Below are 25,035 nucleotides of genomic sequence, written 5' to 3'. Positions count from 1 at the left end.
GCCACACCCAAGGTTAGCAGGAGCGTACCTGTTCTGCTGGGACAGAGGAGCTAGTTCGTAACTAGGGAAGGACTGGTCTCCAAGGACTTGGTTCAGTAAAATGGTGCTGCCTGCTCAGCCCGAGTTTTGGTTCAGTGTGGGGCTATCCCCGTGGCAGGGCTCTGCTGTTAGGTTCCTTCTGTCCCCGTGAACCTGCTGGGTCACAAGAGTCATTGGTCCCGGGGCGAGCGTTGGGGGGACGGCTTAGTTCCACTAGAAGGTGGGACTGGTGGGACTGGACCCGGCTTGTGGAGAAAGACTGCTGTCGGAGGCCGCGTGTGAGGCTCGCGGGATGATTCTTCGGATGTGAGAACCACGTGAAAAGCACCCTCTCGGTTCCTTGAGAGACGCGCCGTCCCCATTCCGGAAGTGGGTCCCGGACGGAGCGAGGTCTGCCGGTTTCCCGCCCTCTCCGAGCCGCTGGGCGTGCCCGGCGGTGAGCCCAAGGTGGCCCCACCTGCGGCCTCTGATGGCTGAGTGCTTCCAGGTGGGCTGCGTGCCGTGGGCGGAAAAGGGCGGAAAAGGGAAGGCGCGGCGTGCGCTCAGGAAGGCCTTGCGCCGCCCCCCTGCCAGGCTCCCGCCTGGGTGAGCTTGGGACCGCTAGATGTCAGCGCCTCGCTTCCCTGCCACCATGCACGCCGGCGGCCCGGGTTACCCGCTCGCCTCGCTGTACGTGGGCGACCTGCACCCGGACGTGACCGAGGCCATGCTCTACGAGACCTTTTCGCCCGCCGGCCCCATCCTATCCATCCGCGTGTGCCGCGACGTGGCCACCCGGCGCTCGCTGGGCTATGCTTACATCAACTTTCAACAGCCGGCCGACGGTGAGCCCTCCCAGCCGGGGGTCCCCGGGGCGCTGCCTCCATCGCTCCTAGAGGTCTGGCGCAAGGAAATGGGCCTGGCCCTGAGCCGGGAATTTGCGGTTACGAGTGGTTTTCTGGAGTTTTCCCTCTGCTATGTGGAGAAGGAAAACAACACAGCTGAGGGCTTTGCGGCCAGGCTGACCGGGGTCAGGAACCCGGCAGCTGTGTGACTGGAAAGCAAGTTACTCAACCCATCTGGGCCTCTGCTGCCTGTCTGGAAAGGGGGTCCCCAGAGTGCGTGGGGAGGGTGGGGAGGTGTTACCTTCTTTTTAGCATGTTTGTGGGGATGAGAAACGAAGCACCTGGCAGGGAAGAGCTGGAGCACAGCTGTTGAGTGGAGGGAGGTGAGGGCTACAGCCAGGCAAGCACTACCCCTCAGGGCTACAAGCCCCAGATGAGTGGTGGTTTTGGTGATCAGCGCTGTGTGCATCTGAGGGCAGGGAGATGAGCATCCTGGGATGTTAGCCGTCATCTGGGAAATGGGCCCACAGCTCTTCCTCTGATAGGGGAGAACTGGCTTCCTATCTTCTGTTTCTTTCTCTCTCTCTTTTTTAAGATTTAATTTATTTTTTATTGGAAAGGCAGATATACAGAGATAAGGAGAAACAGAGAGGAAGATATTCCATCCAGTGATTCACTCCCCAAGTGGCCGCAACGGCTAGTGCTGTACCAATTCGAAGCCAGGAGCCAGGGACTTCTTTCTGAGTCTCCCACGTGGGTGCAGAGTCCCAAGGCTTTGGGCCGTTCTCGACTGCTTTCCCAGGCCACAAGCAGGGAGCTGGATGGGAAGTGGAGCAGCCGGGATTAGAACCGGCGCCCATATGAGATCCCAGCGTATTCAAGGCGAGGACCTTAACCATTACACTATTGCACCGGGCCCCATCCGAGCTTCTGTTTCATCCAAAATTCTGGGAACACTCTTAAGTAACAACTTCAGAAAGGTGACAGTCATTGCCCCCAATCAGGTGTGAAGAATCCAGAAACCAACTGTCAAAACCAGCCTGTTCCAGGCAGGTTTAAGAAGAGGATCGGAGAGGTCTCCTCAATTGGGAGTTTGCTGGGACTGAGCTAGAGTTCTGCCCTGTCTGGCCCACCACTTGCAGTTCCCCAGGCCCTGTGCTTTTCTGTCCAAATTCCAGAAAGGCTCTAGGCCCGGATGCTGAGGCAAGAGGGAGAGCCCAAGGATTCATTCACAGCCCCACCCTGAGCCCCAGAGACCAACACAAGCTGAAAGCAGGGCACACAGCCTGGTGTGGCATGTTGCCTGGGGGTGGAAATGGACCCAGTCAGAGAAAGGAGGAAGGGTACATGAGTCAGGCACCAAGTACAAGCAACCAGGTACAAGGGAGACCAAGTCCAAGCAAGGGGAATGTGCCTTCAGTAGGCATGGGGAGTCAGTAATGTTATCAGCCCCACTTAATAGTCACCCCCACCTAGAATGGGTGATGGATACTTCCCCCAACTCCACTCCCACCCAGCCCATGTTGCATGGCGTCGGGACTGCTGGGCTGGGCTTCATGCCTCAGTCTGCCACAGCCCTTGCTTGCCCCAGGAGTTGCTCTCCCTCCCACTGCACTTTAGGGGTCACCCTGGACCCTGCTCAGCCACTGGCCTTCCACCTTAACTTTTTCAAGATTGATGTGAAAGGCAGAGTTACAGAGAGACAGGGAGAGATGCAGAGATCTTCCACTTGCTGGTTAACTCCTGCAGAATGGCCAGAACTGGAGCAGTTGGAAGCCAGGAGAGCCTGGGATTCCATCTGGGTCTTTCATGTGGGTGACAGGGGCCCAGGGACTTGGGCCATCTTCTGCTGGTTTCCCAGGTGCTTTGCAGGGAGCTGTAGTGGAAGTGAAGCAGCCAAAATTCCAACTGGTGCTCATGTGGGATGCCAGCATCACAGTGACTTTAGCCTGCTGCCCACACCTTTCACATATTTGAGCCCCGATTTTCCCATTTGTAAAGTGGAACAAGGAGTCTGTGCTCCCCTGGCTGCCATGAGGCATTGGATGATGTCATAACTGGAAGTGGGAGGAGAATCGCACACGTTGGTCTCTCACATTATCTTCTCGGGTCTTCAGGCTTCAGGCTCACCCCCAGCCTGGTTCTGACAATGACTTCCTTATTTTGATTCCCAGTGAAGCACCTTGCAGGCACAGGGCAGGGACATGTACTAAACTTGCTCCCTTCTCTCTCGTCTCTGCGTTCAGCTGAGCGGGCCCTGGATACCATGAACTTCGAGGTGATCAAAGGCCAGCCCATTCGCATCATGTGGTCTCAGCGAGACCCGGGACTGCGCAAGTCGGGTGTGGGCAATGTCTTCATCAAGAATCTGGAGGACTCCATCGACAACAAGGCTCTGTACGACACCTTCTCCACCTTCGGGAACATCCTCTCCTGTAAGGTGGGTGTGGCTGTGTGCAAGGGTGGGGTGAGCAGTAGCACCTCGCTTTGCTGGCTGTGTGTCCCTGGAACAGTGCTTCAGGCAACTGTTCTCTCTCAGATCGTGTTGGCACTGTCAAGGGTTCCCCCAAAACCTGCCTGCTCTTGCTGGCTCGCCCCTGCACTTAGGAGCTGTTGACAGTGGCTGCCTGGTCAGACAGAGTTCTTCAGTGAGTTCCCTAGTGCCCTTCTGCTGCTCTTGACTGGGTCCCCTCCTCTGCCCACAGAGAGCTGGGTGTGAGCTGGAACATCTATGCTTCCCTTTGTGGCCTGTCAGCCTCTGGCTGGCTGGCCCAGAACCCTTCCTGGCAGTGACAGGGTCCCACAGAACAGATGGAAAGCTCACAGATCTGACACACCAGTTCTTCCACTGCTTTGTGTTGGCCAAAGCAAGTTGCAAGACAAGCTCCGTGTTCTGAGTGAGAGCAATAGAAATTACAGCACCGGGTGTGGCTGCAGGGAGGCCAGCAACTGGGGCTATCGTGTTCTTATGGTGACAATAGCAAATAGTGCTTAAAATGGGCTGTCTTCTTATATTACCCAACCAACTAGAATTTTCCACCAGAGTTCCTGAGTTGCGTTTGATAACAGCTGCAGAGTGGGAATTCCTTGCCCCCAGCAATGCATTATAAGGGGGTGGCAGGCTCATGGCAGGGCCAGACGATATATAAATATTGGAAATTTCATCATCCAGGAACTCACTGAGATAGGGAGACTGAGCCAGGCCAGGGTTTCCTGGCTCCTGGAGGCAGACCCAGCTGCACAAAGGGAAGCATAGGGACAGGAGGCAGTTAGCCAATTTAGTCTTGAACTTGGGAAGTGGGAAAGTGATGATCCTTGCGAAGAGGAGCAGCAGGGAAAAGATTGGAAATCAGGAAAAAGGCCTGGAAACCCAGAGGGGAAGCCTGCCCCTGGGGCTCATCTTTGGGAGGAAATGGTTGGAGGGCCAGGAATTGAGCCAGCAAACTTTACAGCATAGTCAAAGCTGATTTAATAGGTAACAACCATTAAGTCTTTCCCCTTATCAGACCAGAGTCGGCCTCTGGGCCATTGAGAGAGAAGGCCACTCTGCAGGCCTGGTGAAATTCTGCCCACAGGTGGAGGATTAGTCTGATAGTCCACCACACTGGCCCCAAATCCTGGCCCTTTTACTTTCTCCCATCCAAGTAGTAACCAGGCCTGACCCTGCTTAGCTTCTGAGATCAGATGAGATCGGACGTGTTCAGGGTGGTATGGCCGTAGACGGCTCTTTTACTTTCTGGCTGTGTGATTTGGGGTCTCAGTTCCCACAGCAAGGGAGAAGTGGCATAACTTGCTTCCTAGGACTGTAGGGACAGCGAGGTGTAGCTCTGGAAAAGGCAGTTGGCACCAAAGCTGTTAAGCATTTGAGTGGGAATGGTGAGATTGCTGCTGCTTGCTGGCTGACCTAGGACAAGGCCTTCCTTCCCATCGTCCCTCTGTGGCTCAGAGGTTAAAGAGTTTCCTTAAAGAGTTCCCCTGGTAAATTAAAGTATGTGATACCCTTAGCAGGTACTTGCCTAGAGCAGGGACCTATTAATGAGATTAAATCTGAATGGAGGAATGTGAGGACATGCGGGTTGGGAGCAGGATTTGTGGTATAAAGCCCATGGGTGGCCCCAAGTGCCCAGCTGTGGATGGTAGAAGCACTGGAGGTTAAATTAAAGGAGCTGGTCAGAATTGAGAAAGAGCACCTCAAAGGTTAGCATGGGGTTGGGGGCTGTGGTGCTCGTCTGGGCAGAAAAATGCCACTTAGCTGAGTTGAGGCTGTGGCTGCAGGGAGTTGTGGTCACTTGTAGTGAGGGTGGGGGGTCTGTGAACCGGAAGGGCTCTCCATGATTTTAAGCTGTGTCCTTGTTACTTGAGTTGAGAGTTATAGATTAGGAATAGGATATTTACATCTTAAAAAGGTTAAAGAAGTTTGTTGTTGAAATAATATGTGAACTGACAGTGTTTAACTGATGTGGAAGGGAAGAAAGTGAAAAAATAGGTTTTGTCCTTTGGTCCTGGTTCCCTTGAAACAGTCATGAGCGGTCTGGTGTCATAGTTGTAAAATGTGCCCCGTAGTTGGGGCAGACATTTGGCACCGTGGTGAAGGCAGGGATCGGGACACCCACACAAAGTGCCTGGCTTCGTGTGCTGGTTCTGCTTTGACTGCAGCTTCCTGCTGCTACACACTGGGGAAGCAGCAGGTAATAACTCGATTGAGTCCTAGGGAGCCCCAGATCAAGTTCCTCACTGTTGGCTTTGACCTGGCCCAGTCCTGACTGTTCTAGGCATTTAGGGAATGCACCAGTGCATAGGAGCTCTCTGCCTTTCACGTGAATAAAATACTAAATAAAGAAAAAAGAAAACTTGATATATAGAGATACCAACTCTAATACAAATGGGCCTGATTTTAATTTGTTATTAGTTTCATTTCTTAAATTTATTTTTATGTGAAAGACAGATTTACAGAGAGAGAAGAGAAAGATCCTCAAGTGGCCACAAAAGCCAGAGCTGGGCCAATCTGAAGCCAGGAACCAAGAATTTCTTCCAAGCCTCCCATGTGGGTGCAGAGTACCAAGGACTTGGACCATCCCTCTGCTGCTTTCCCAGGCCATAAGCAGAGAACTGGATCAGAAGTGGAACATCTGAGACAAAAACCAGCGCCATGTGAGATACTGGTGCCCCAGGGTAGAGGATTAGCTTGTTGAGCCATGATGGTGCGGGCCTCTTGATTTTCATTTTTGGCACTTAACGATGTACCTTCCAGGTACACCTGTCACATTATGCATCATCTCCCCCATTCTCTTCAACTGAGCTGTAACTGTCCTGGAACAGGTTGAACCAGCCACCTCTGGATGGATGGGTGTGTAGGTTGTTTCCAGTTTGCTGTCAGGAAAATGATGACAGAACGGGAATTTGAACCTAACTCTTTTGCCCATTGCCTTTGAAAGCTACTGAAAGCTGGCCTGGGGGTCAGTGTTGTGCTGCAGTAGGTTAAATCCGCTTCGTATGACACTGACATCCTAGATTGGAGTCCCAATTGTTGCACTTCTGATCCAGCTCGCTACTAATACACCTGGGAAAGCAACAGGGAATGGCTCAAGTGCTTGAGCTCCTGCTACCCACGTGGGAGACCTGGATGAAGGTCCAAGCTCTTGGCTTCAGCCATAGCCGTTAGGGGGATGAGCCAGTCCCTACAAGATCTGTTTTTTCCTACTCTCTTCTCTGTTGCTTTGTCAAATAAATAAAATGAATGGGGGTTCTGTACAATGGCTTAATGGCTAAATCCTCACCCTGAATGCACCAGGATCCCGTATGGGTGCTGGTTCATGTCCCAGCTGCTTCACTTTTCATCCAGCTCCCTGCTTGTGGCCAGGGAAAAGCGGTGGGGAATGGCCCAATGCACCTGCATGTGAGACCCAAAAGAAGCTCCTGGCTCCTGGCTTTGGATCAGCTCAGCTCTGGCCATTGTGGCCATTTGAGGAGTGACAGTGAATGGAAGATATTTTTCTCTCTCCTTTCTGTAAATCTGATTTGCCTTGTCAACAAAAATAAATAAATCTTAAATAATAATAAAACGAATAAGTGGATGGATACATATTTAAGAAGCTGATCTATTGGCGAAGATCGTTTTGTGGATACTACCTCTCCTCAGTATGCTGGGTTGATCCAGCACACTGAGCTGGTTGAACTTGGCTCTAAAATTGGGCCATGTGTGATGTAGGATCTCTTTATGCATTTGTCACCTCTGCCATTCTTTCCTGCCAAACCCTGTCTTGGCTGCCCCTACCCTCACCCTTCCTCCCCATGACCAGGTGGTGTGTAATGAGCACGGCTCTCGGGGCTTCGGTTTTGTGCACTTTGAGACCCACGAGGCTGCACAGCAGGCCATCCGCACCATGAACGGGATGCTGCTGAATGACCGCAAAGTGTGAGTGGCTGGGGGGGCTGGGGAGGGAGCAGGGCCGTGGGCGGGGCTGTGGCTAGGACCGGTGGGCCACAGGTGCCTGGGGTGCCCCCTCCCTGGCTGACGGGCGCTAGGAGCCCTTGGTGCTCTGAGTGTGTTTCATCTCTCAAGGTCTCTCTGGGTCACGACAGAGAGCTTTGAGGACTGTCCCGAGTAGGAGAGACAGCAATGGCTTTTTTTCCCCTCAGGATGTACACACACACACACACACACACACACACATATATATATAAATTTTTATTTTGGTAATCTTTACATAGTTGGTTAGGGCACAAGAGGTCAAGGGCAGGGGCTACAGGAAAGTGGGCAAGACCATTGTTTCCACATTAATATATATGTTTTTTTCTGTATCGGGTAAGGGAAGAGATAAACAGAAAAAACCCCACTCATCCCAGGTTCCCGACATGGCGCATGCTCCGAGGGTCCTGCTTGTGCAGTTTTGATAGTTCAACAGTTCTAAATTGCTGCCAATCTCGCTGCTCCAAGCGCAATGAAATCTCTTCAGAGTTCCCTGGCTGACATAGTCTTTTCATGGTTGGGGTTCTGAGATCAGCAGTTCAGCTGGAGGGATCCCCAGAGAAGTTTTGTCTGAGGTGATCCCAGACCTGATTCTTGTGTATGATTGCCAATACAGGGTCCAGCACAGTCCGTCACCCTAATCAGCTTATGCACATGCTGGTGGTTGCAATTGCTGGGTCAGTTCTGTTTCCTGCCCTGTCTTCCACATGAACCAATGGGTGTTACAGTCCAGCCCGATCCTTCCCACTTCATGCTCAGACCTCACACAAACCAGTGGGAGCTGCAGCCTAGTCAGGGCGACTCTCCATAACCCCCACCAGGCCTGCTCCCTACTCTGGTTCCCATGCTTGCTAATACGTACCATACTGCAGACTTATTCAGTCTGCCCCACATCCCATTTAGCTCTCGTACATGTTAATGGGCGTTGAAGCCTAGTGCAACCCAACCTGCCCTATTATTCAGCCCACACACATACTCACGGGTGCTGTTCTGTCTAGCCACCCCTGCCCCAATCCTGGCTTTCGTGCTGTCCAGTGGGAGTAGTAACCCAAGAGGGAGGCGCCCACTATTTCCCTCCTAGGCCACTCCCACTCCTGGATTATGCACTGTCTAGGTGGTTCTGCGGTTTAACTTGACAGAATTAGCCCCCAGTGCCAGTCTCTGCCAGCTGATGCTGCAGCAAAGCCCAACCAACCCTCACCCACTCTAATTTATGCTTGCACCAGTAGGAACAATCAGCCCAGCCTGGCTTTTCCCTGATCCAGCTCACATGAGGCCCACAAGTATTGTAGCCCTGCCTGGTCTGCTCTGCCCCCATCCCAGCTCTCCAGTGGGAGTGGCTGACCAGCAGGGGAGCCCTCCACATTCCCCCCTACCGGCTTTGCCCCCTGCCTCCGTGATTCTCATGTGTGCTGGTTGGGTGCTGCGGCCATGTCTGGTACGGCCCACCTCACTTTGTCAGTTGCCAGTGGGTGTTGCAGTCTGGCCCAGCCCGGCCCACCCCCAATTTCAGCTGACGCTGGCTAGGGTTATAGCCTAGCCCAGCCCACCAGGCATCCAATCCCAGCCGTAATGTGCACTGGTATGTGTTGCAACCATACCTAGCCCGACCTACACTCTGTTCTGCTACTCGGATTTGCCAGCGGATGACGTGAACTGGTTCAGCCTGGTCTGCCCCTGACCTATGGCAAATGTATGCCGGTGGGTACCTTTCCCTGGCCTGGTCTGGGATGCTCCCTGTCGTGGTTCTTGCACTCACCTACATCTACTGTGTCCTGCAAGAGGAGTTTCTCAAGCTCCTCCATCAGAACCTCTCCCATTGCCAGATCTTGCACATACTGGTGGGTCCATGAGCCATCCTACTTATTCCACCTCCTGTTAGCAGGAACAATGGCCTTTCCTGACTGGCCTTCAACCCATTCCAGTTCTTACTGTTGGATATTTCAGCCCAGCCAAGGCTCGTCCATACCCAGACACAGTTCACACATGGCTCAGTAGGGGCAGAGACCTAGCCTAGTCCATCCTACATCTACCCTGGTCCTCCAGAGCACCAGATGGTTCTGGAGTCTAGCCCAACCTGGTGCGTTCAGTCCCAGTTCACACTGGTGCTGAGGGAGACTGCAGCCATGTGCAGACAGAAATACAGCCCCCACTCCAGCCCCCACATTCACCAGTGGGAACCCCAACCCAGTTAGGGTGTCTTCTTAGCTCCCCAATCAGGCCTGTTCCCAGCTATAGATTGAGCACATGACAGTGGTTGCTCTGACCCAGCTTGGCATAGCTCCTCACCTGTCTTGGCCTTTGCCTTCGTTACTGTGTCCTAATATCCCTGGGCCATGCAGACCAGTCGGAGTAAGAGCCTAGCTCGGCATGACCTGTGCTCCATCCTGATTTCTGTTCTTCCTTGTGAGTTAAGGTTTGGGGACCCTGCCCAGTCTGCCCCCTCCAGTTGCAGCTCGGCCTACCCCACATCCTATTTTAGGATGCACATTCGGGTACTGCTGCCTTGACCTGCCCAGACTGTTGTTGGTTCCTTTACCTGTAAGTGATGGCAGGTTTCATGGTCACACCTAGCTCAACCCATCACCACCCCAACTCGCGAGCTAACCAGCGGGACTTGTATTTCCACAGAGTTGGGCCCACACTTCCCCCAGAGAATCTACCCCCGGATATTTTTCTCTCGCATGTTGGTTAGTGTCCTGACCCTGCCAAGTGTGACCCATCCCCTGTTCTGCCACTCTGTCAGGTACTGGTACCTAGCCCTGCCAGACAGGCCCGCATCAATAGCTTTCATGTAGACTGGTATGCGGCAGTCAGTGATGCACTATGTTAGCCCATCTCAGGATTTCCTTGTGGGTTGGTGAATAGAACTTATGGACTCTCCCCATCCAAACCCTCAGATCCCAGTCCCCAGGCTTGCAAGCAAGTTCCATGACCCCATCGCTAGGAATCACAGAATTCATCCCTCACATACATTCACACTAGCCTTATCCCTGGATGTCTCTAGGCAGCAATTACTACCCCCAAAACTCTAGAGCTCGCCGCTGGGCAGCCAGCAGGCAGAGCCTGGCACCTAAGGCACACTGGTCGCCCAGCAGCCAGGACTTGGTCACTGTGTGGCAATGGTGCCCATGAGTCAAGTCCTGGGCATTGGGTCTGACCTGACCCAGGTATTCTCTGCAAGCGGGTTGCCACCACTGCGGAAGGCTGCTGCTACCTGAGCCAACAAGGTTGAACTCTAGGCAGCAATGGCTTTAACATTGTAGAGGGAAGGGCTCTTGGCCACAATGGCCAAATTGTAACTGGACCTGATGATTTTGTCTGTTTTCAGCTTTCTCAGTATGGGTGTGATGGTTTAAATTTGGACTTTTTCTTTAACTGTTTTGTGGGACTTGGGAGCAGAAAGAATAGGCATATACGTAACCAGCCATTTCCATGTGGTTAGATCTGGTGTTATGCCTGCTTCACAGATGGAAACATGGAAATGCAGGTGCTGTGTCTCATCAAGAGGATCTGCTGTTCCCTCCCATGCCCTGCTTTGATCCTGCCCAGCCCCAGTCCTGTGGTCAGTGTTGTAGGATGAAGGCGCCTTGCAGCCAGGAGTGCTGCTGGGCATCAGTCAGTGGAGGGGCCCAGCAGTGGCCTGTCCACCACCTGTCTGACTGCGTCATGGTGGATTTAGGTTAGGAGCAGTTTACTCGGGCTTAGCCCTGGCACCCAGCTGTCTCTAGTGTCAGGCACCTGCTGCGGCCTGTTGGTGCTCAACATGCTGTGGATACCATCAGAAGTCCTTGGGCCTGGGTTGTGCTCAGTCAAGGATACTTTTCCTGGATGTGTTTTCATGAATTCAGGAAGTGGTTTTCAGAATAAACATTGAAGTGATGCACTCCGCACCCACTTACTGACCCCTGTAGTGACTGGATCTGATTACCTCTACTTGCCCAGCACTCCCCATGCCTGTAAGTGCTCCCAGGTTGCAGGAATGAACGTGGAGGCCCAGAAGTTAATTAATCTGCCCAGGGTCCCACAGATCACACAGGCAACTGCATGGCCCTTGTCCCTCTGACTTGTCACCTGTGTGTACAGCCACCTGGAGAACAGTGCTATTGTATACCTTTGTCCCAGGAATGAAGTTGCTTTACACTTTCACCAGAGACAAGCTCAGCATGAGGTATCTTGTCCCTTGGAGTGAGCTAGATGGGGGTTAGAAAGCTGGCCTCCTCATTGGGGACACGGAGGCCTGCAGGAGGGACTCCTGTGGCCCAGGGTTGGTTGATGGGCAAAGGTTGGGCTGGGGTAGCCGGTGGCTGGCAGCTACCCACCCTATTGGTACATCAATCCACAGCTTCGTTGGCCACTTCAAGTCTCGGCGGGAGCGGGAAGCAGAGCTGGGGGCGCGGGCCCTGGAGTTCACCAACATCTATGTGAAGAACCTGCGGGTCGACGTGGATGAGCAAGGCCTGCAAGACCTGTTCTCCCAGTTCGGTGGGCGTGTTCCCCAGTGCAGGCAGGGGCCCACTATTTCTTCACTTCTGCTCCCAATTCTGGCAAGGAGGCAAGGGAGGGGAGTAAGGGGAGGAAAAGCAGGACTTCTTGGGGCTTCCCAACGACTTGTGCAGGGGGGCGCCCCGTAGGACTCCCCAGATGCCTTCTTGAACCAGCTGGGTGCTTCCCAGGAAAGATGCTGAGTGTGAAGGTGATGCGGGACAACAGTGGCTTCTCCCGCGGCTTCGGCTTCGTCAACTTCGAGAAGCATGAGGAAGCCCAGAAGGTAGGAGCAGCCTTGTGGCTCTGTTCCAGGGAACCAGGACTAGGAAGGCGGGAGATCAGGAGCAGGGGGCTCCAGCTGCTCACAGTGGGGTTTGGGGGTGAACCCCTCCCTGACTTGGACCCGCAGGGATGGATGACCCCTGTGCAGACCTGTAGTGCAGTGGCTGCACACTTCTTGCCAACACCAGAGTCTGACCATGGGCACCAAGTTGGTGTGCCCATGGTTCTACATTTAATGGGTCAGTCCATGAAAATCCTGTGTAGAAGGAAGTCAGAGAGAGGCTACCCACAAGGCAGGGCTCCATGCCATTGAACTGGGACCTAGCGGGTCCCAGTTACGACACTAGTGTTCTTCAAGAACAAAGCCCACCCTATTGCCAGCAAAGAGCCTTCTGTTTGGGAAATCCGACAGGAGGCATAGGATATTGGTTCTGTGTTAGGCTTGCTGTGTTCACATTACTCATGTGGGCTTTGAATGAGAACCCAAGACATTTCATGTTTTAATAGATTATTTAATAGTAATCTTGGCTTAGCAGCCTTGGACTCACACCTGCATGGGGTAGAAGGCACAGAGATTCCTTCATCTTCCCCGACCCATGCCCAACCTCCCCCATTGTCATCCCTCTCCTAGGAATGGGATGTTTGTGCCAATGAACAAACCCCCAGGGACAGATCCTTGTCACCCGGTCAATGGGCTCCACTGTGGTTCACACTTGGTGTCATAGATCTTCTAAGTGGGGACAAAGGCAGCCACTCTTTTCCTATCCGCCAGAGTAGAGTGCACTGCCCTACAAATCCTCAATGGGCTGTGGATCATCCTCTGTGTCCTGAGCCCCTGGCACCTCGGGTGCTCTAGCTGTGCCCCACAGGGTGTCACAGCAGATGCCTCAAGCATGCAGTTTCTCTGGCTGGCTGTTTCACCTATGCATTTTAAATGTGGGAATGTTTAAGGTGATTTTCAATTTTTTTTTCTAAATAAAGTTCCCATTTGTTTTCTCGTTTGAGATCTATTCTGAAGTTTTTGTCCAGTAGTTTTTTTACAGACACTGTCAGCAGCCTTTATTCTGGTGTTAATGACTCCCGGCCTGCAGAGGAGGCCTGAGGCACAGGTGTGGCCTCTGCCAGTCCCAGAGGTGGGGCAGCCAGGACGACCTCCTGCTCCTGTCTCCCAGGCCGTGGACCACATGAATGGAAAGGAGGTGAACGGCCGGCTGCTGTACGTGGGCCGTGCCCAGAAGCGGGTGGAGCGGCAGAATGAACTGAAGCGCAAGTTCCAGCAGATGAAGCAGGACCGGCTGCACCGTTACCAGGTGATGTGGGGCCCCTGGGGGCAGCGGCGTTCCCACCCCTGTGCTCATTCCCAACAGCAGTTGGATGCTGCCTGGTCTACACCCCCATGGCAAAACTGGATGCGACCCAACTCTCACAACTCTCCAACCATGAGGGAGTTAGTGGATTGGTTGGTTCAGTGCTGCCAACCTTGTGGTTGGACTAATCCTTTGGGTTGGACCAGTTGGCATCCCTTGTCCCTGCCCACTCAATACCACCTGCGTCCTCTAGTCCTGGATGTACACATGCCCTAAGCATTTCTGAATGCCCCTAGAGGAGACCCTGCTTAATTGGGCCACAGATGTCACATCCCAAAATGGGAATGAGGGTATAGCCACTGAAATCGAGTTAATAATCTTAATTAGCTAGATCGATGCCACTTAATCTTTGTGGATGTGAGCCTCATCTAAAATGTTTGCGTTCTAGACCCTTTGTGGATAGATGTGTGTACCATATGCTATATGTGTATGTGTGTGCATGCCCATCCATGTCCTCGGGTTCTCTGTAGTTGGTTTGCCCTGCCAAGGGAACATTAGGCTGTGTGTGGGCTTTTTGGTTGCCACATGTCAGGGGCGGAGTGCTCCTGGCATCAGCAGTTGGATATCAAGGCTGCTGGCAGATATCCTGCAATACCCAAGCAGTAAAATCCCCCCACCACACAGAGAATGACCTGGTGCCAAGGGACACAGGAGCTGAGTTTGGAAAGTGCTTGGGCTCTGTCATGCACGGAGACAATAATCTCCCTGTGACACCTGGGAGAGGCAGATATAAAACTGCAGCTGTGCAGCCTCGGGTCTGCTGTACACTCCCACCCCTGTGCGCTCTGGAGGTCTGAGAGGAAAAAACCAGGGTTCAAGAGCTGCTTTCCTTGTTTGGGAAGCACAGATGCTGAGCTTAGCCGACCTGAGCTGGTCTTGTCCCTGGCATGTGAGAACTGGGTGATCCAGGGCAAGCTACTTGACCTGTTTGTACTACAGTCGTATCATTTGCCAACTAGGGATGAAAGTTTCCTTCTCGTAGGCGTGCGGTAAGCATTAAAAATTAAAGTGTGTAAAGAGCTCAGAGAGGCACCTGGCACCAAGCAAGGTAAGCCATTGGCTCTGCAGCTGGCAGGCAGTGAGGCAGCTGCTGCTCTTACAGCCTGGGGTGTGGTTCACAGGCCTACCTGCCAGTGGTAGCTCTGTAGGCCACCCCTCCAGGGTGGATTCTTACTTAGTTCCGGGCCTCCATCTGCTGTGGACTTGGGCCTCCCTCTCTGGGTACCCCTCTGTGGACCCTGCTAAAGGCCATGGGGAGGCTGGGACCAGCTCAGGTGTCTGAGAATCGCTGGGGGACTCTGGGATGGTGGGTGCTGTCGCTTTTGAGAGGTGCATATGTGTGTAGAGTGGTTGAGCACGTGGGCGGAGTAAGAGGCTGTGCTGGCAGGGTTTCCAGTGATGCTCGGGTCCCTGTTGGGAACCTGTCCACCCTGAGGTCCTCTGGGGCGAAGAGGATCAGAGGCATCCTTTACAATATCCGCTCCTTGCAGGGCGTGAACCTGTATGTGAAGAACCTGGATGACTCTATTGATGATGAGAAATTGAGGAAAGAGTTCTCTCCCTATGGGGTGATCACCAGCGCAAAGGTGAGGGCCAAGGGCACCTCTGGGGGATGGCCCACCTTTGCATCCACTCACCAACACTACCACCTCACCATGTGTCCCCACTAACCTCCTGTCCAGTGGCTTCCAGCTGGCTGGTACTGAGATAGCATTTAGGGGCCCCTGTTGGAGGCTGGAATGGAGGGAGAGAAGGTACACAATGTCATTGCCATCATCCCCCTGGACTTCCTGGGGTTCACTTTAACCTTGGTTCAGTCAATAAGTATTTACTGAGTGCCTACTGTATGCCAGATTCCAGAAATGCGTACGTCTTGATATTTCTCTTGACTGGTTGTCTGGCCTTCATCAGGAACTTAACCCCTTCCAGGCCTCAGTTTTCCCATCTAGAAAATGACAGGGTTGGATCTTCATTCCTCCCCGTGTGTTGAGCACCAACCTAAGAGATGACCACTGGCCTCTTATCAGTACTACTGTGGCCGAGCAAGCGTTATGGAGCCCTGTAAGATGAGGATGCCGAGCTCTTGGGTGGTCCTTGATGGTGGCATCTTGCCGTACTCCCTGGGGAGTTCTTCTATACTGACACCTGTGTGGGGAGAGTTCAGTGTGAACCACTTGGGGAGCAACCCAGACATTTTGTATTTAAGAACTCCCTGGTGATTAAGATGACCAGTGTTTGTTCATTCACTAGTTTACTCGGTTCTGTGGGAAGATTAGGGAGAGGTGGCCCTTGCCGTTGGCAGTTTGTAGTCTAGTGAGGAAGGCAGGTACATCACTAATTCAAATGCATTACAAAGGCAGAGAGCAGGAGGACAGTATTGGAGGTAGAACTTCAGGAGCCCCGTGGAACCTGGAGGGAGGGATTCCTGACAGAAGTGGCAGCAGCCAACCACTTCCCCCATCATGGCTCTGAGGTGGCAGAGCCAAAAGTGCGAGCATGGAACTTTGCAAAGAGATGGGCATAGGTGACAGACGGTGGCCCTGTGTGTAGGATGTGGTGGTTGGGGTCTTAGACATGGTTTAGAAGAGCCCCTTTGCTGCTCCAGTCCTATTTGAAACATCCTACAGGGGGTCTGGTGATCCGGGGGGAAGGCCCAAGGACTTTTGAGTCCAAGATCTTTTGAAAAATATGACAGGAAGTCGTGGGACCTGTAAATTAAGCATCACTGCACCTGACTGGAGATGAGAAGTGATGGGTGACCTCCTGCCCCACAAACCACGCATGCTTGGTGTGGACCACTGCGTGAATACTGGCTTCTTAACCTCCATAAGACTAGACACAGTCCCACACCTACCCTGTTGCCTCGCTGTAGGAGGCAGGTGAGTGGCAGCCTCACCCTTGCTGCACTTGTCAGATGGGCACGCATCACTGCTGCCAAGTGTCCTGAGAATAGACGAACGAGGCAGCATGGGGCACATCTGCACACGAGGAGCCCCTTAGTGAGTGCCGGCACCCCTGCTCACATGCCGACGCTGGCCAGGGCATGAGAGGGTTGCTTTGCTTCCGGTGGAGACACACCTGGGATGGGCAGCCTGGTAGGATGGAGACGTTCTGAAATTAGGCTTCGGTCACTTTGGCGTATCTCTACAGTCTTGTATTTTACATAACAGTCATGACGCTCATGAAATGAGTGAAGGTTTACCAGCACATTATCGTGACATTTGTAGTAAATTCCCATGTCAGCTTCACTATTTTCCCATGTCTTTATAACTACCTAGTATCCTTTTTAAAATAGATTTGTTTATTTTTATTGCAAAGGCAGATATACAGAAAGGAGGAGAGACAAAGATCCTCCATCCAATGACTCACTCCCCAAGTGACCGCAATGGCCAGTGCTGTGCCAATCCAAAGCCAGGAGCCAGGAGCCTCCTCCAGGTCTCCCACATGGGTGCAGGGTCCCAAGGCTTTGGGCCGTCCTCAACCGCCTTCCCAGGCCACAAGCAGGGAGCTGGATGGGAAGTGGGACCACCGGGATTAGAATTGGCGCCCATGTGGGATCTCGGCACATTCAAGGCAAGGACTTAAGCCACTAAGCCACGTGCCGGGCCCGAAATCAAATATTTTCATGTCACAGCAATTATTACTCATCTCAACATATCACTAATTGCTACTTTGGTAGATCTTATAGTTTAATGTTTCCTCAACCGCCTTCCCAGGCCACAAGCAGGGAGCTGGATGGGAAGTAGGACCACCGGGACTAGAACTGGTGCCCATATGGGATCCCGGAGCATGTTCCTGGCTCATGTAAGTTGAGGACTTTAGCCGCTAGGCTACTATGCTGGGCCCTAATAATATTTTTCAATACATAAAATAAAATTCACAGGAGTATACAAAACCAATTGCATTGAAATCTGATGATCACAATAGGAAAGTGATAGCAGACTGCACTTTTTAAAAAGATTTATTTATTTGGCAGGTAGATTTTTTTTTTTTTTTTTAGGGGAGGAATGGCTTCAGTCAGGCAGAATTTAAGAGAGGGATAGGCAGAAAGAAAGATGTTCCAATCTCTGGTTCACTCTGTAAATGATCACAATTGCTGGAGCTGGGCCAGGTTGAAGCTTCAGCTCAGTCTCCCACGTGGGTACAGGGACCCCAGCACTTGGACCATCTTCCGCTGCTTTTCCCAGGTGTATTAACAGGGAGCTAGTTTGGAAGTGGAGCAGCTGGGACTCAAATTAGAGCCCATGTGGGATGCCAGTAGTGTAGACAGCAGGTTAACCTGTGTTGCCACAATACCAGCCCCCGTATATTTGTTTTTAATGAAACATTAAACTATAAGATCTACCAAAGTAGCAATTAGTGATATGTTGAGATGAGTAGTAATTGCCGTGACATGAAAATATTTGATTTCGGGCCCGGCACATGGCCTAGTGGCTTAAGTCCTTGCCGTGAATGTGCTGAAATCCCACATGGGCGCCAATTCTAATCCTGGCGGCCCCACTTCCCATCCAGCTCCCTGCTTGTGACCTGGGAAAGCAGTCGAGGATGGCCCAAAGCCTTGGGACCCTGCACCCATGTGGGAGACCTGGAGGAGGCTCCTGGCTCCTGGTTTCAGATTGGCGTAGCACTGGCCATAGCAGTGACTTGGGGAATGAGTCATCAGACAGAGGATCTTTGTCTCTCTGTCTCTCCTCCTCTCTATCTGCCTTTGCAATAAAGATAAAATAAATCTTTTAAAAAATATATTTGATTTCTCTGCACCAGAAAGTCACAAACACAACATTGCTGTGATCTATATCCTTTCCCACATTCAAAATAGAGGACATGCTAGCAGTGAGTAAAGATGTTGCTTTTGCCACCCCAGTTCACAGGTTCCCTGAATGTGACCCTCTGGCCCCCATGGAGGCTCTCTGGATCAGACACATGGATGGCTGTCAGTGTTCCTGAATCATAGCATGTGTGCTCAGAGGGGTTTGCAGCTAGCTCTAACCCTTGAGGGGCGCGAGCCAGGCCAATGTCTCAGCCCTACACAAGGTCTAGAACCTTTCACGCAAGTGTGGATCTGATCCTAGAAGACAAGAAGAATATTAACAGAAAGAAGGGCAGGATGTCATTGAAGCTCAGGGTCTAGTTAATAGCACTGTAAACCACAGGGGCCAGGAGGCTGTGATGACCTTGAGCTGTGTGTCACGCCAACTCCCAGCCTCAGGAGAGGCTGGGCCAGGGAGACGAGCCTTGTGGTACTTCTTCAAGTCTGAAGTTAGTCCAAAGTAATAAATATTATTGTAAGAAAAAGGCTAAAAAATGTCTCTTCCCTATCTTAATGTGGCTCAGTGCCTTGCCTTACACAGCAATGGAAGATGAGCTGATGGTGTGTGGGGCGGGGTCCTGGCTGAGTGTGGGCCGCTGGCTGGAGGACCCTGGCCAAGCTGCAGCCTCTTGTCTCCCTTCCCCCCACCCTGTGCAACTACAGAGAATCTGGCATGCAGTAGGCCTCAGTGAAGGTGGGGTCCATGATGCAGCCTGCGGACGCGGTGGTCTCAGTGTGGCGGAGCCTGCTGGGGTTGTGGGCACTTGGCCTCAGGGAGGCGGGAGGCACAGCCCCGAACCCTTCCTTCCCCACCCCCAGCAATCCTTGTCTTGTCTTGCTTTTAGGTGATGACAGAGGGTGACCACAGCAAGGGGTTTGGCTTTGTGTGTTTTTCCTCTCCAGAGGAGGCGACCAAGGCTGTGACCGAGATGAATGGGCGCATCGTGGGCACCAAGCCACTGTATGTGGCACTGGCCCAGCGCAAAGAGGAGCGGAAAGCCATCCTAACGAACCAGTACATGCAGCGCCTCTCCAGCCTGCGGGCCCTGGGGAGCCCCCTCCTGGGCTCTTTGCAGCAGCCCTCCCGCTACTTCCTGCCCGCTGTGCCCCAGGTGATGAGCTGCCCACAGCTCTGGCTGTGCCCCTTCCCTGATGGCCAGGTAGGGCAGGAAGACTAGAACTTCCCAGGCAAACAGAGGTTCTGCTCTTGGGCCTTAGCGTGCCCATCTTTGGAAGGGGGTTGTAAGCATTTCCTGGATTTGTGAATGTGCTAACAAGAACTCCGCGGCCAATTCAGTGTGAACAAAGGAAGCCTATTGTACAAATGCCAGCAGCTGTTGAAATTCTCCAAAATGGGCCCAGAGAGTTGGGCATTTCCCTAGCAAGGATGGTGAGCCTTTTGGTAGAAAGCCATCTGCAGTGTCGGTGGGGACTTTGATGTTCTCGGCAGTGTGGTTTGTGTAAGAACCTTGAGATCTGAGCCATCGCAGGTGACCAGGTGGGGAACTGGCCCTCTCCTTTTAGCAGTTGACAAGGCTGGCGTGGGTAGGAGCAAGAGGGTCACCATTGCACCAGGTGTCTGGGCTAGCTCGCTAAGGAGGAAGGACCGCCATCTGAGAGCTTGCCCATGAAGGATTCAGGGCTGCTGGCCAGGCCAGAGATGGGAGGCCTGCTTCAGCCCAACTGCGGAGGTCTCTCCTGGCCTGTTCCCTGGAGGTGACAGCTCAGCCCTTCATCCTTGGTCCTGTTCTCGCCCCTCAGCCTCCTGCCCAGGCTACATATGCTGGCTCTGGCACCATGGCCTCCATGCAGCCCACTCCCAGGTGGACAACCCAGCCACCGCGACCTTCATGTGAGTGAACAGCTCCCTCTGCCTGTGGGTGTGGGCCCTGGAGCAGGTGGGGGAGAGGCTCAGCTGGATGTGCCACTTCCCAGGGTGGGTCTTGTCACTTTTCTGGGGCCCGAATGAGATGTGTGGCAAGCCCCGAGCACAGTGGCGAGCCTGTGGAAGTTGTGCTGTGTGGCAGCTGCCAGTTACCTGTAGAGCTGAGGAAACGCTGCTGAATGCCCCTTTTTGATAAGGGTCAAGGCCTTGTTCACGGCAGTGTCTGACAGTGGGGCTCTGGGCTGACACGGGGTTGGCTTTGTCATCATGGATTTCCACACCTCCAGAGGGTCCTGGGTGAATCCACACTCCTCCTGGCTGCACCCCTGCTTGTGTCCTTCCTGGTCCCTTGCTGGCCCTGGAGCCTTAGGGCCCTCTGTGCCACTCTGAATAGCTATGCCCCTCAACCTTTCTCTTTCCATCTTCTCTGTGTCACAAGTCACCTGCCCTTCAGCTGCTTCCACTGTCCAGGCACCGGGCATGTCGCGGCGCCCCCAGGACCATGTCAACAGTGTCAGGCAGACCTCCACCCAGCTGCCACGGCATGTGCCTCAGACCCAACGAGTGGGTGAGTGTAGGCAGGGCCCTGAGGAATGGGGGTGTAAGGATCATGGCTCAAAGGCAGGGTGCTGTGCTTGTCCCTAGGGTGAGTTGGGACTGGCTTCCATGGTGATCTTGCTGCCCAGGCTTTTGGTCCTGCAGGCTGCTGCTGGAGGCTGTGTGTGTGGCAGAGTAGTGACAGTAGTCCTTGTGAATGACCGTATCTTGTTGCCTAGTATTTAGAATGGGGTAGAGGTAGCAGCCCTGTGTTGCATAGGTGTTAGTAAGAGCATGCATGCAGGGACCCGCACCTTGCTTAGTAGTCCTGGAGCAGGTGGGAACAGGATTGGAAGGTGAGCTCCTTCACTCAGCAGATCTCCTCAAAGCCACTGTGCACTGCCCTCATGCTTGGCCCTGGGACGTCTGCATGAATGGGCCCAGTTCAGTCCCTGACCTTGAGTTCCTGTCAGACCCTGATGCCACTGTTGCTTTCTTTTAAAATGTCTATTTATTCACCTATCTATTTATATTTATCATCTGTATAAATCAATTCATGTATCTGTCTATTAAATTAAGAGATCTTCTGTCTAGTAGTTTGCTCCCGAGATGGCCACAATGGCCAGAGCAGAGCTGGGTCCACCAAGAGCAAGAAACTTCTGGGTCTGCCATGTGGGTACAGGGACCAAATCACTTTGGCCATCCTCCCCTGCTTTCCCAAGGTATATTAGCAAGGAGCTGGATCAGAAGTGGAGCAGCTAAGACTTGAACGGTACCCATGTGGGTTGCTGGTGTCATAGGTGGAGCAGGCTTAACATGCTGTACCGCAGCACCAGCCTCCTTTGTCTTTTTTTTTTTTTAACATCCTGGCCAACACTTCTTTCTGGTTTTGGTTTTGTTTCCAGCTGGGTGGTTTTTGAGTGGGGCCATCCAAACCTTACTCATCTTTTACAGCCAATGTTGGGACTCAGACCACAGGACACAGTGGCACAGGATGCTGCACGCCAGGCCGGTCTCTCCTGCCCTACAGATGTCCCTCAGGAGTCCACTACTCCCAGTCTGCGGTAAGGCTCACTTGGCCGTGCACTGAACCTTGGCCTCAGGGCCTTGGTGTCCTCGCTTCTTGGCTTCGGAAGTTTCATCCATTAAGGTGTGCAACCTGGAAGAATTGATGCCTGCTAAAGGAGGAGGCAAGGGGGCCAGGGTCACATTCTGTGTGCTAATTAGGATTGACTTTCCTGGGTTATTGCCAACATGATCTTGGATTTCCCTAAGATTTGTGCTGAGCAGCCAGGAAAGGTGTTCTAGGAACATGCCGAGTATTAAAGGGCTGGAATTAGTCTTCAAAACAGGACTGAACATACCTGCTACAGTTCAATCAAAGGTTCTGTGTTTATTTCCCTGGTCTCCAAAAGGTTTCAGATTCAGCATTGTCTTGTAACCGGGCTATAGTTTCAGAGGGTCTAGATCAAGCTGTTCCTTAAAAAATGCAGAAAATCATCTTTTAAAAGGTTTTTGGAAGGTACCCAGATGGGAGAAGTGCATAGGTGGGCTGGCATCATTGGGGCCACAAAACCACTAAGGAGTAGTAGCATGTAGCTTTAAAAAAAAAAGAGGATTTCTTTTTATTTAAAGTCAGATATACAGAGAGGAAGATCTTCCATCTGTTGATTCACTCCCCAGAGGCCACAATAGCTGGAGCTGAGCCAATTCAAAGCCAGGAGCTAGGAGCCTCTTCAGGGTCTCCCACATGAGTACAGGGTCCCAAGGCTTTGGGCCATCCTGGATTGCTTTTCCAGGCCACAAAAGGGAGCTGGATGGGAAGTGGGGCCGCCAGGATTAGAACCGGCGCCCATATGGGATCCTAGCACACTCAAGGCCAGTAGTTTAGCGCTAGGCTACTGCGCTAGGCCCAGCATGTGCCTTTTGTTTGGCCAAGTTTGCCAGGAGCCACTCAGGTTCACAGTGGTGCAGCCAAGGGCCAGGCCAGTGTCTTTGGTCCACTGGACCCTTGCTCAAGACTGCCCCACCTGATTGTCCAGAACAGGCCACTCCTGTTTCCCTCTCACAGAGCCTTCCTAGAGGCCTGCTGTCCACTTGACAGGGTACTGCAGTGCCTCTGACATCTCTGGGAGCTAAGGCCTGTGTCTCTGGGCCTCTGTGCAGGCCCAGGAGGCTGCTGTATATATCCCTGGCCAGGAGCCTCTGACTGCGTCCATGCTGGCTGCGGCGCCCCCACAAGAGCAAAAACAGATGATCGGTGAGTATGTGGTCAGGGACTCTGGAAAAGAGAAGGGCTGGGGGCTGTTTGTGGGTCAGGCAAGAGGGCCATGGTAGCTCTGCTGCCCACCAGTTCACTGGGTGACCTGCCTGAGTCACTTCTCTCCCGGTCTCCCATCTTCCATCTTAAAATGCCAAGTGGTCCTGAGGTGGCCACCGGATCTGCTCGCCTGTGACCCGGACTGGGAGACACTCCAGATGCGGGCAGGGGCCAGGGCAGCAGTTAGGACATGGCCATGGGGCCGGAACAGGGGGGTGTTGTGTTTCTCTCACACCTCTCCTCGGCAGAGGAAGCTGTTGCCCAGTGTCCTTGGCCACCCTGTGTTTGTTTCAGGGAGGTGGGAAACCACGTCAGTTGGGCAAATCCCTGGTCTTTCCCACGAGCCTGAATTCCTTGTTAGTTGCTCTCTGTCCCCACTGCCCAGGGGCAGGCCCTGCTAGACAGAGCTGTTACCTACTGAATGAATGAGCAAACCCATTCTTAGCTGGCTGATTCTTCCAAGATCTCCAGACCCTTCACTGGCCGTTCCTGTTGTCACCTTGTGGGCTTAGTTAGGGTTTGTCCCACACAGACACATTCCAGATGTAGTCACTGGAGGCAGTAGGGTTTTGTGAGCAGTTCCCAGTAAACACTGCTGCTTTCCACAAGACCTGCTTCTCTGCCCAACTTCAGGCATCCCATCCTGGCTGGAGCCTCCACACACTGTCGAGGCCAATCAAGCAAGGCACAGGCACTCATTAGAAATACCTGCAGCTGAATTTATCTCCCGCCCCACAGTCTGACACTGGGCATTCACGTGTCCCATCCAGGGCTTCCATTGCTATAACTCCTACTCTTCTTCAAGTGGTGCACAACATGACCTTGTGTCCCAAGATGACCCTGCATGTAGTAACAGATCTGACTCTGCAAGCTGTCCTCTAAGGTGGAGTTTGCCAGGCCCACTTTGCTGTTGGGGAAAGAGGCTCCGAGCCCATAAGGTAGGGGACACAACCTGGGGGGAGCAGTTCAGGAGCAAGTCCTCACTGTCCCACTCCGTGATGCTGCCCCCGGGATAATGGCATTAGGAGCTAGGTGCCTTTCTGTGGAAGCCACCAGGGCTTGTTCCACACAGGGGAGCGTCTCTACCCCCTCGTCTACAACGTCCACACGCAGCTGGCTGGCAAGATCACGGGCATGCTGCTGGAGATTGACAACTCGGAGCTGCTGCTCATGCTAGAGTCTCCAGAGTCCCTCCATGCCAAGGTAGGTGGCACCTGAGTGCTCATGACAAGGGCTCTGCTGGAGGAGCTGCTAGGCAGTTGCTCTCGGCATGCCGAATTCATCTTCTTGCCAATGTTTGGAGTGGGAGAGGGCTTTAAGGGTTGGCTGCCTCAGCCCCTGCACAGACTACAGAGCTGGGTAGCTCCTAGGTAAGTTGCTCTGCCTCAGTGTCTGAGTGAAGGCTTTACGGCTACCTAGCAGTGCAGCGCTGCTCTGAGATGACAGCAGGCCTGGGAGGAAAATTCTTACGTCTAGGATGCTGAGGCAGCTGCGCCAAGCCCCTCCCCTTGTGCCCCACAGATAGAAGAGGCGGTGGCAGTGCTGCAGGCCCACCAGGCTGTGGAGCAGCCCAAGGCGTACGCGCACTGAAGCCAGGTGGGTGGAAGGGAGACACAGCTGAGCTGGGGAGTGGCTCCCCAGATCCTCAAGCTGCACTGTGCCCCTAGCTTTCTCTGAGGCACAGGAGGAGGAGTTTGGAGGAAGGTATGGGGCTTGGTATGGGGCTATGTGGATGGCCCGAGCGTAGGATGAACAAGGAGCTTTCTTGTCAGCTGCCTGCCTCAAGGCCTGGGCACAAGGCCTGCCTTCTAGGGAGAAAACCAGTGGTCTATGATACTTTGTCAACACATTCTTCTTTTTCTTTTCATCCCTAGAAAATGGAGTCTTCATTCCCGGGGCTGCCAAGAGAACGGTGGATTCTGCTCTCAGCTCCGAGGCCGTGTAACCTCTAACTTATTTCTCAATGGGTGTGTTACCATGCCCGAGCGCTGACTGGAAATGAAGGCTGAGGACC

At 53.1% G+C, this 25,035-nt stretch overlaps 1 protein-coding gene across 1 annotated transcript; it reads left to right on the top strand.

Annotated features, from left to right (window-relative positions):
• Positions 1 to 627: 627 nt before the first annotated feature.
• On the top strand, positions 628 to 24,618 carry PABPC1L (poly(A) binding protein cytoplasmic 1 like). The gene is made up of 14 exons (XM_058679492.1): positions 628 to 863; positions 3,110 to 3,303; positions 7,163 to 7,278; positions 11,678 to 11,817; positions 12,009 to 12,103; positions 13,275 to 13,412; positions 14,960 to 15,055; positions 19,125 to 19,391; positions 20,041 to 20,131; positions 20,604 to 20,732; positions 21,656 to 21,765; positions 22,874 to 22,961; positions 24,094 to 24,224; positions 24,543 to 24,618. The coding sequence occupies exons 1-14, from the start codon at positions 644 to 646 to the stop codon at positions 24,609 to 24,611; spliced, it is 1,884 nt and encodes a 627-aa protein (XP_058535475.1). The 5' UTR covers positions 628 to 643; the 3' UTR covers positions 24,612 to 24,618.
• The last annotated feature ends 417 nt before the right edge of the window (positions 24,619 to 25,035 follow it).

The sequence above is a fragment of the Ochotona princeps genome, chromosome 22, assembly GCF_030435755.1.
Source record: "Ochotona princeps isolate mOchPri1 chromosome 22, mOchPri1.hap1, whole genome shotgun sequence".
NCBI lineage: Eukaryota > Metazoa > Chordata > Mammalia > Lagomorpha > Ochotonidae > Ochotona > Ochotona princeps.
The sequence above is the reverse complement of the archived record's forward strand: the minus strand, read 5'-3'. Positions and strand labels throughout refer to the sequence as shown.

Coding starts and splice junctions, on each gene's coding strand:
- PABPC1L (XM_058679492.1), top strand. CDS start 644: ATGTCAGCGCCTCGCTTCCCTGCCACCATGCACGCCGGCGGCCCGGGT. Junction 7,279..11,677: donor CTGCTGAATGACCGCAAAGT/GTGAGTGGCTGG, acceptor ATCAATCCACAG/CTTCGTTGGCCACTTCAAGT. Junction 13,413..14,959: donor ACCGGCTGCACCGTTACCAG/GTGATGTGGGGC, acceptor CGCTCCTTGCAG/GGCGTGAACCTGTATGTGAA.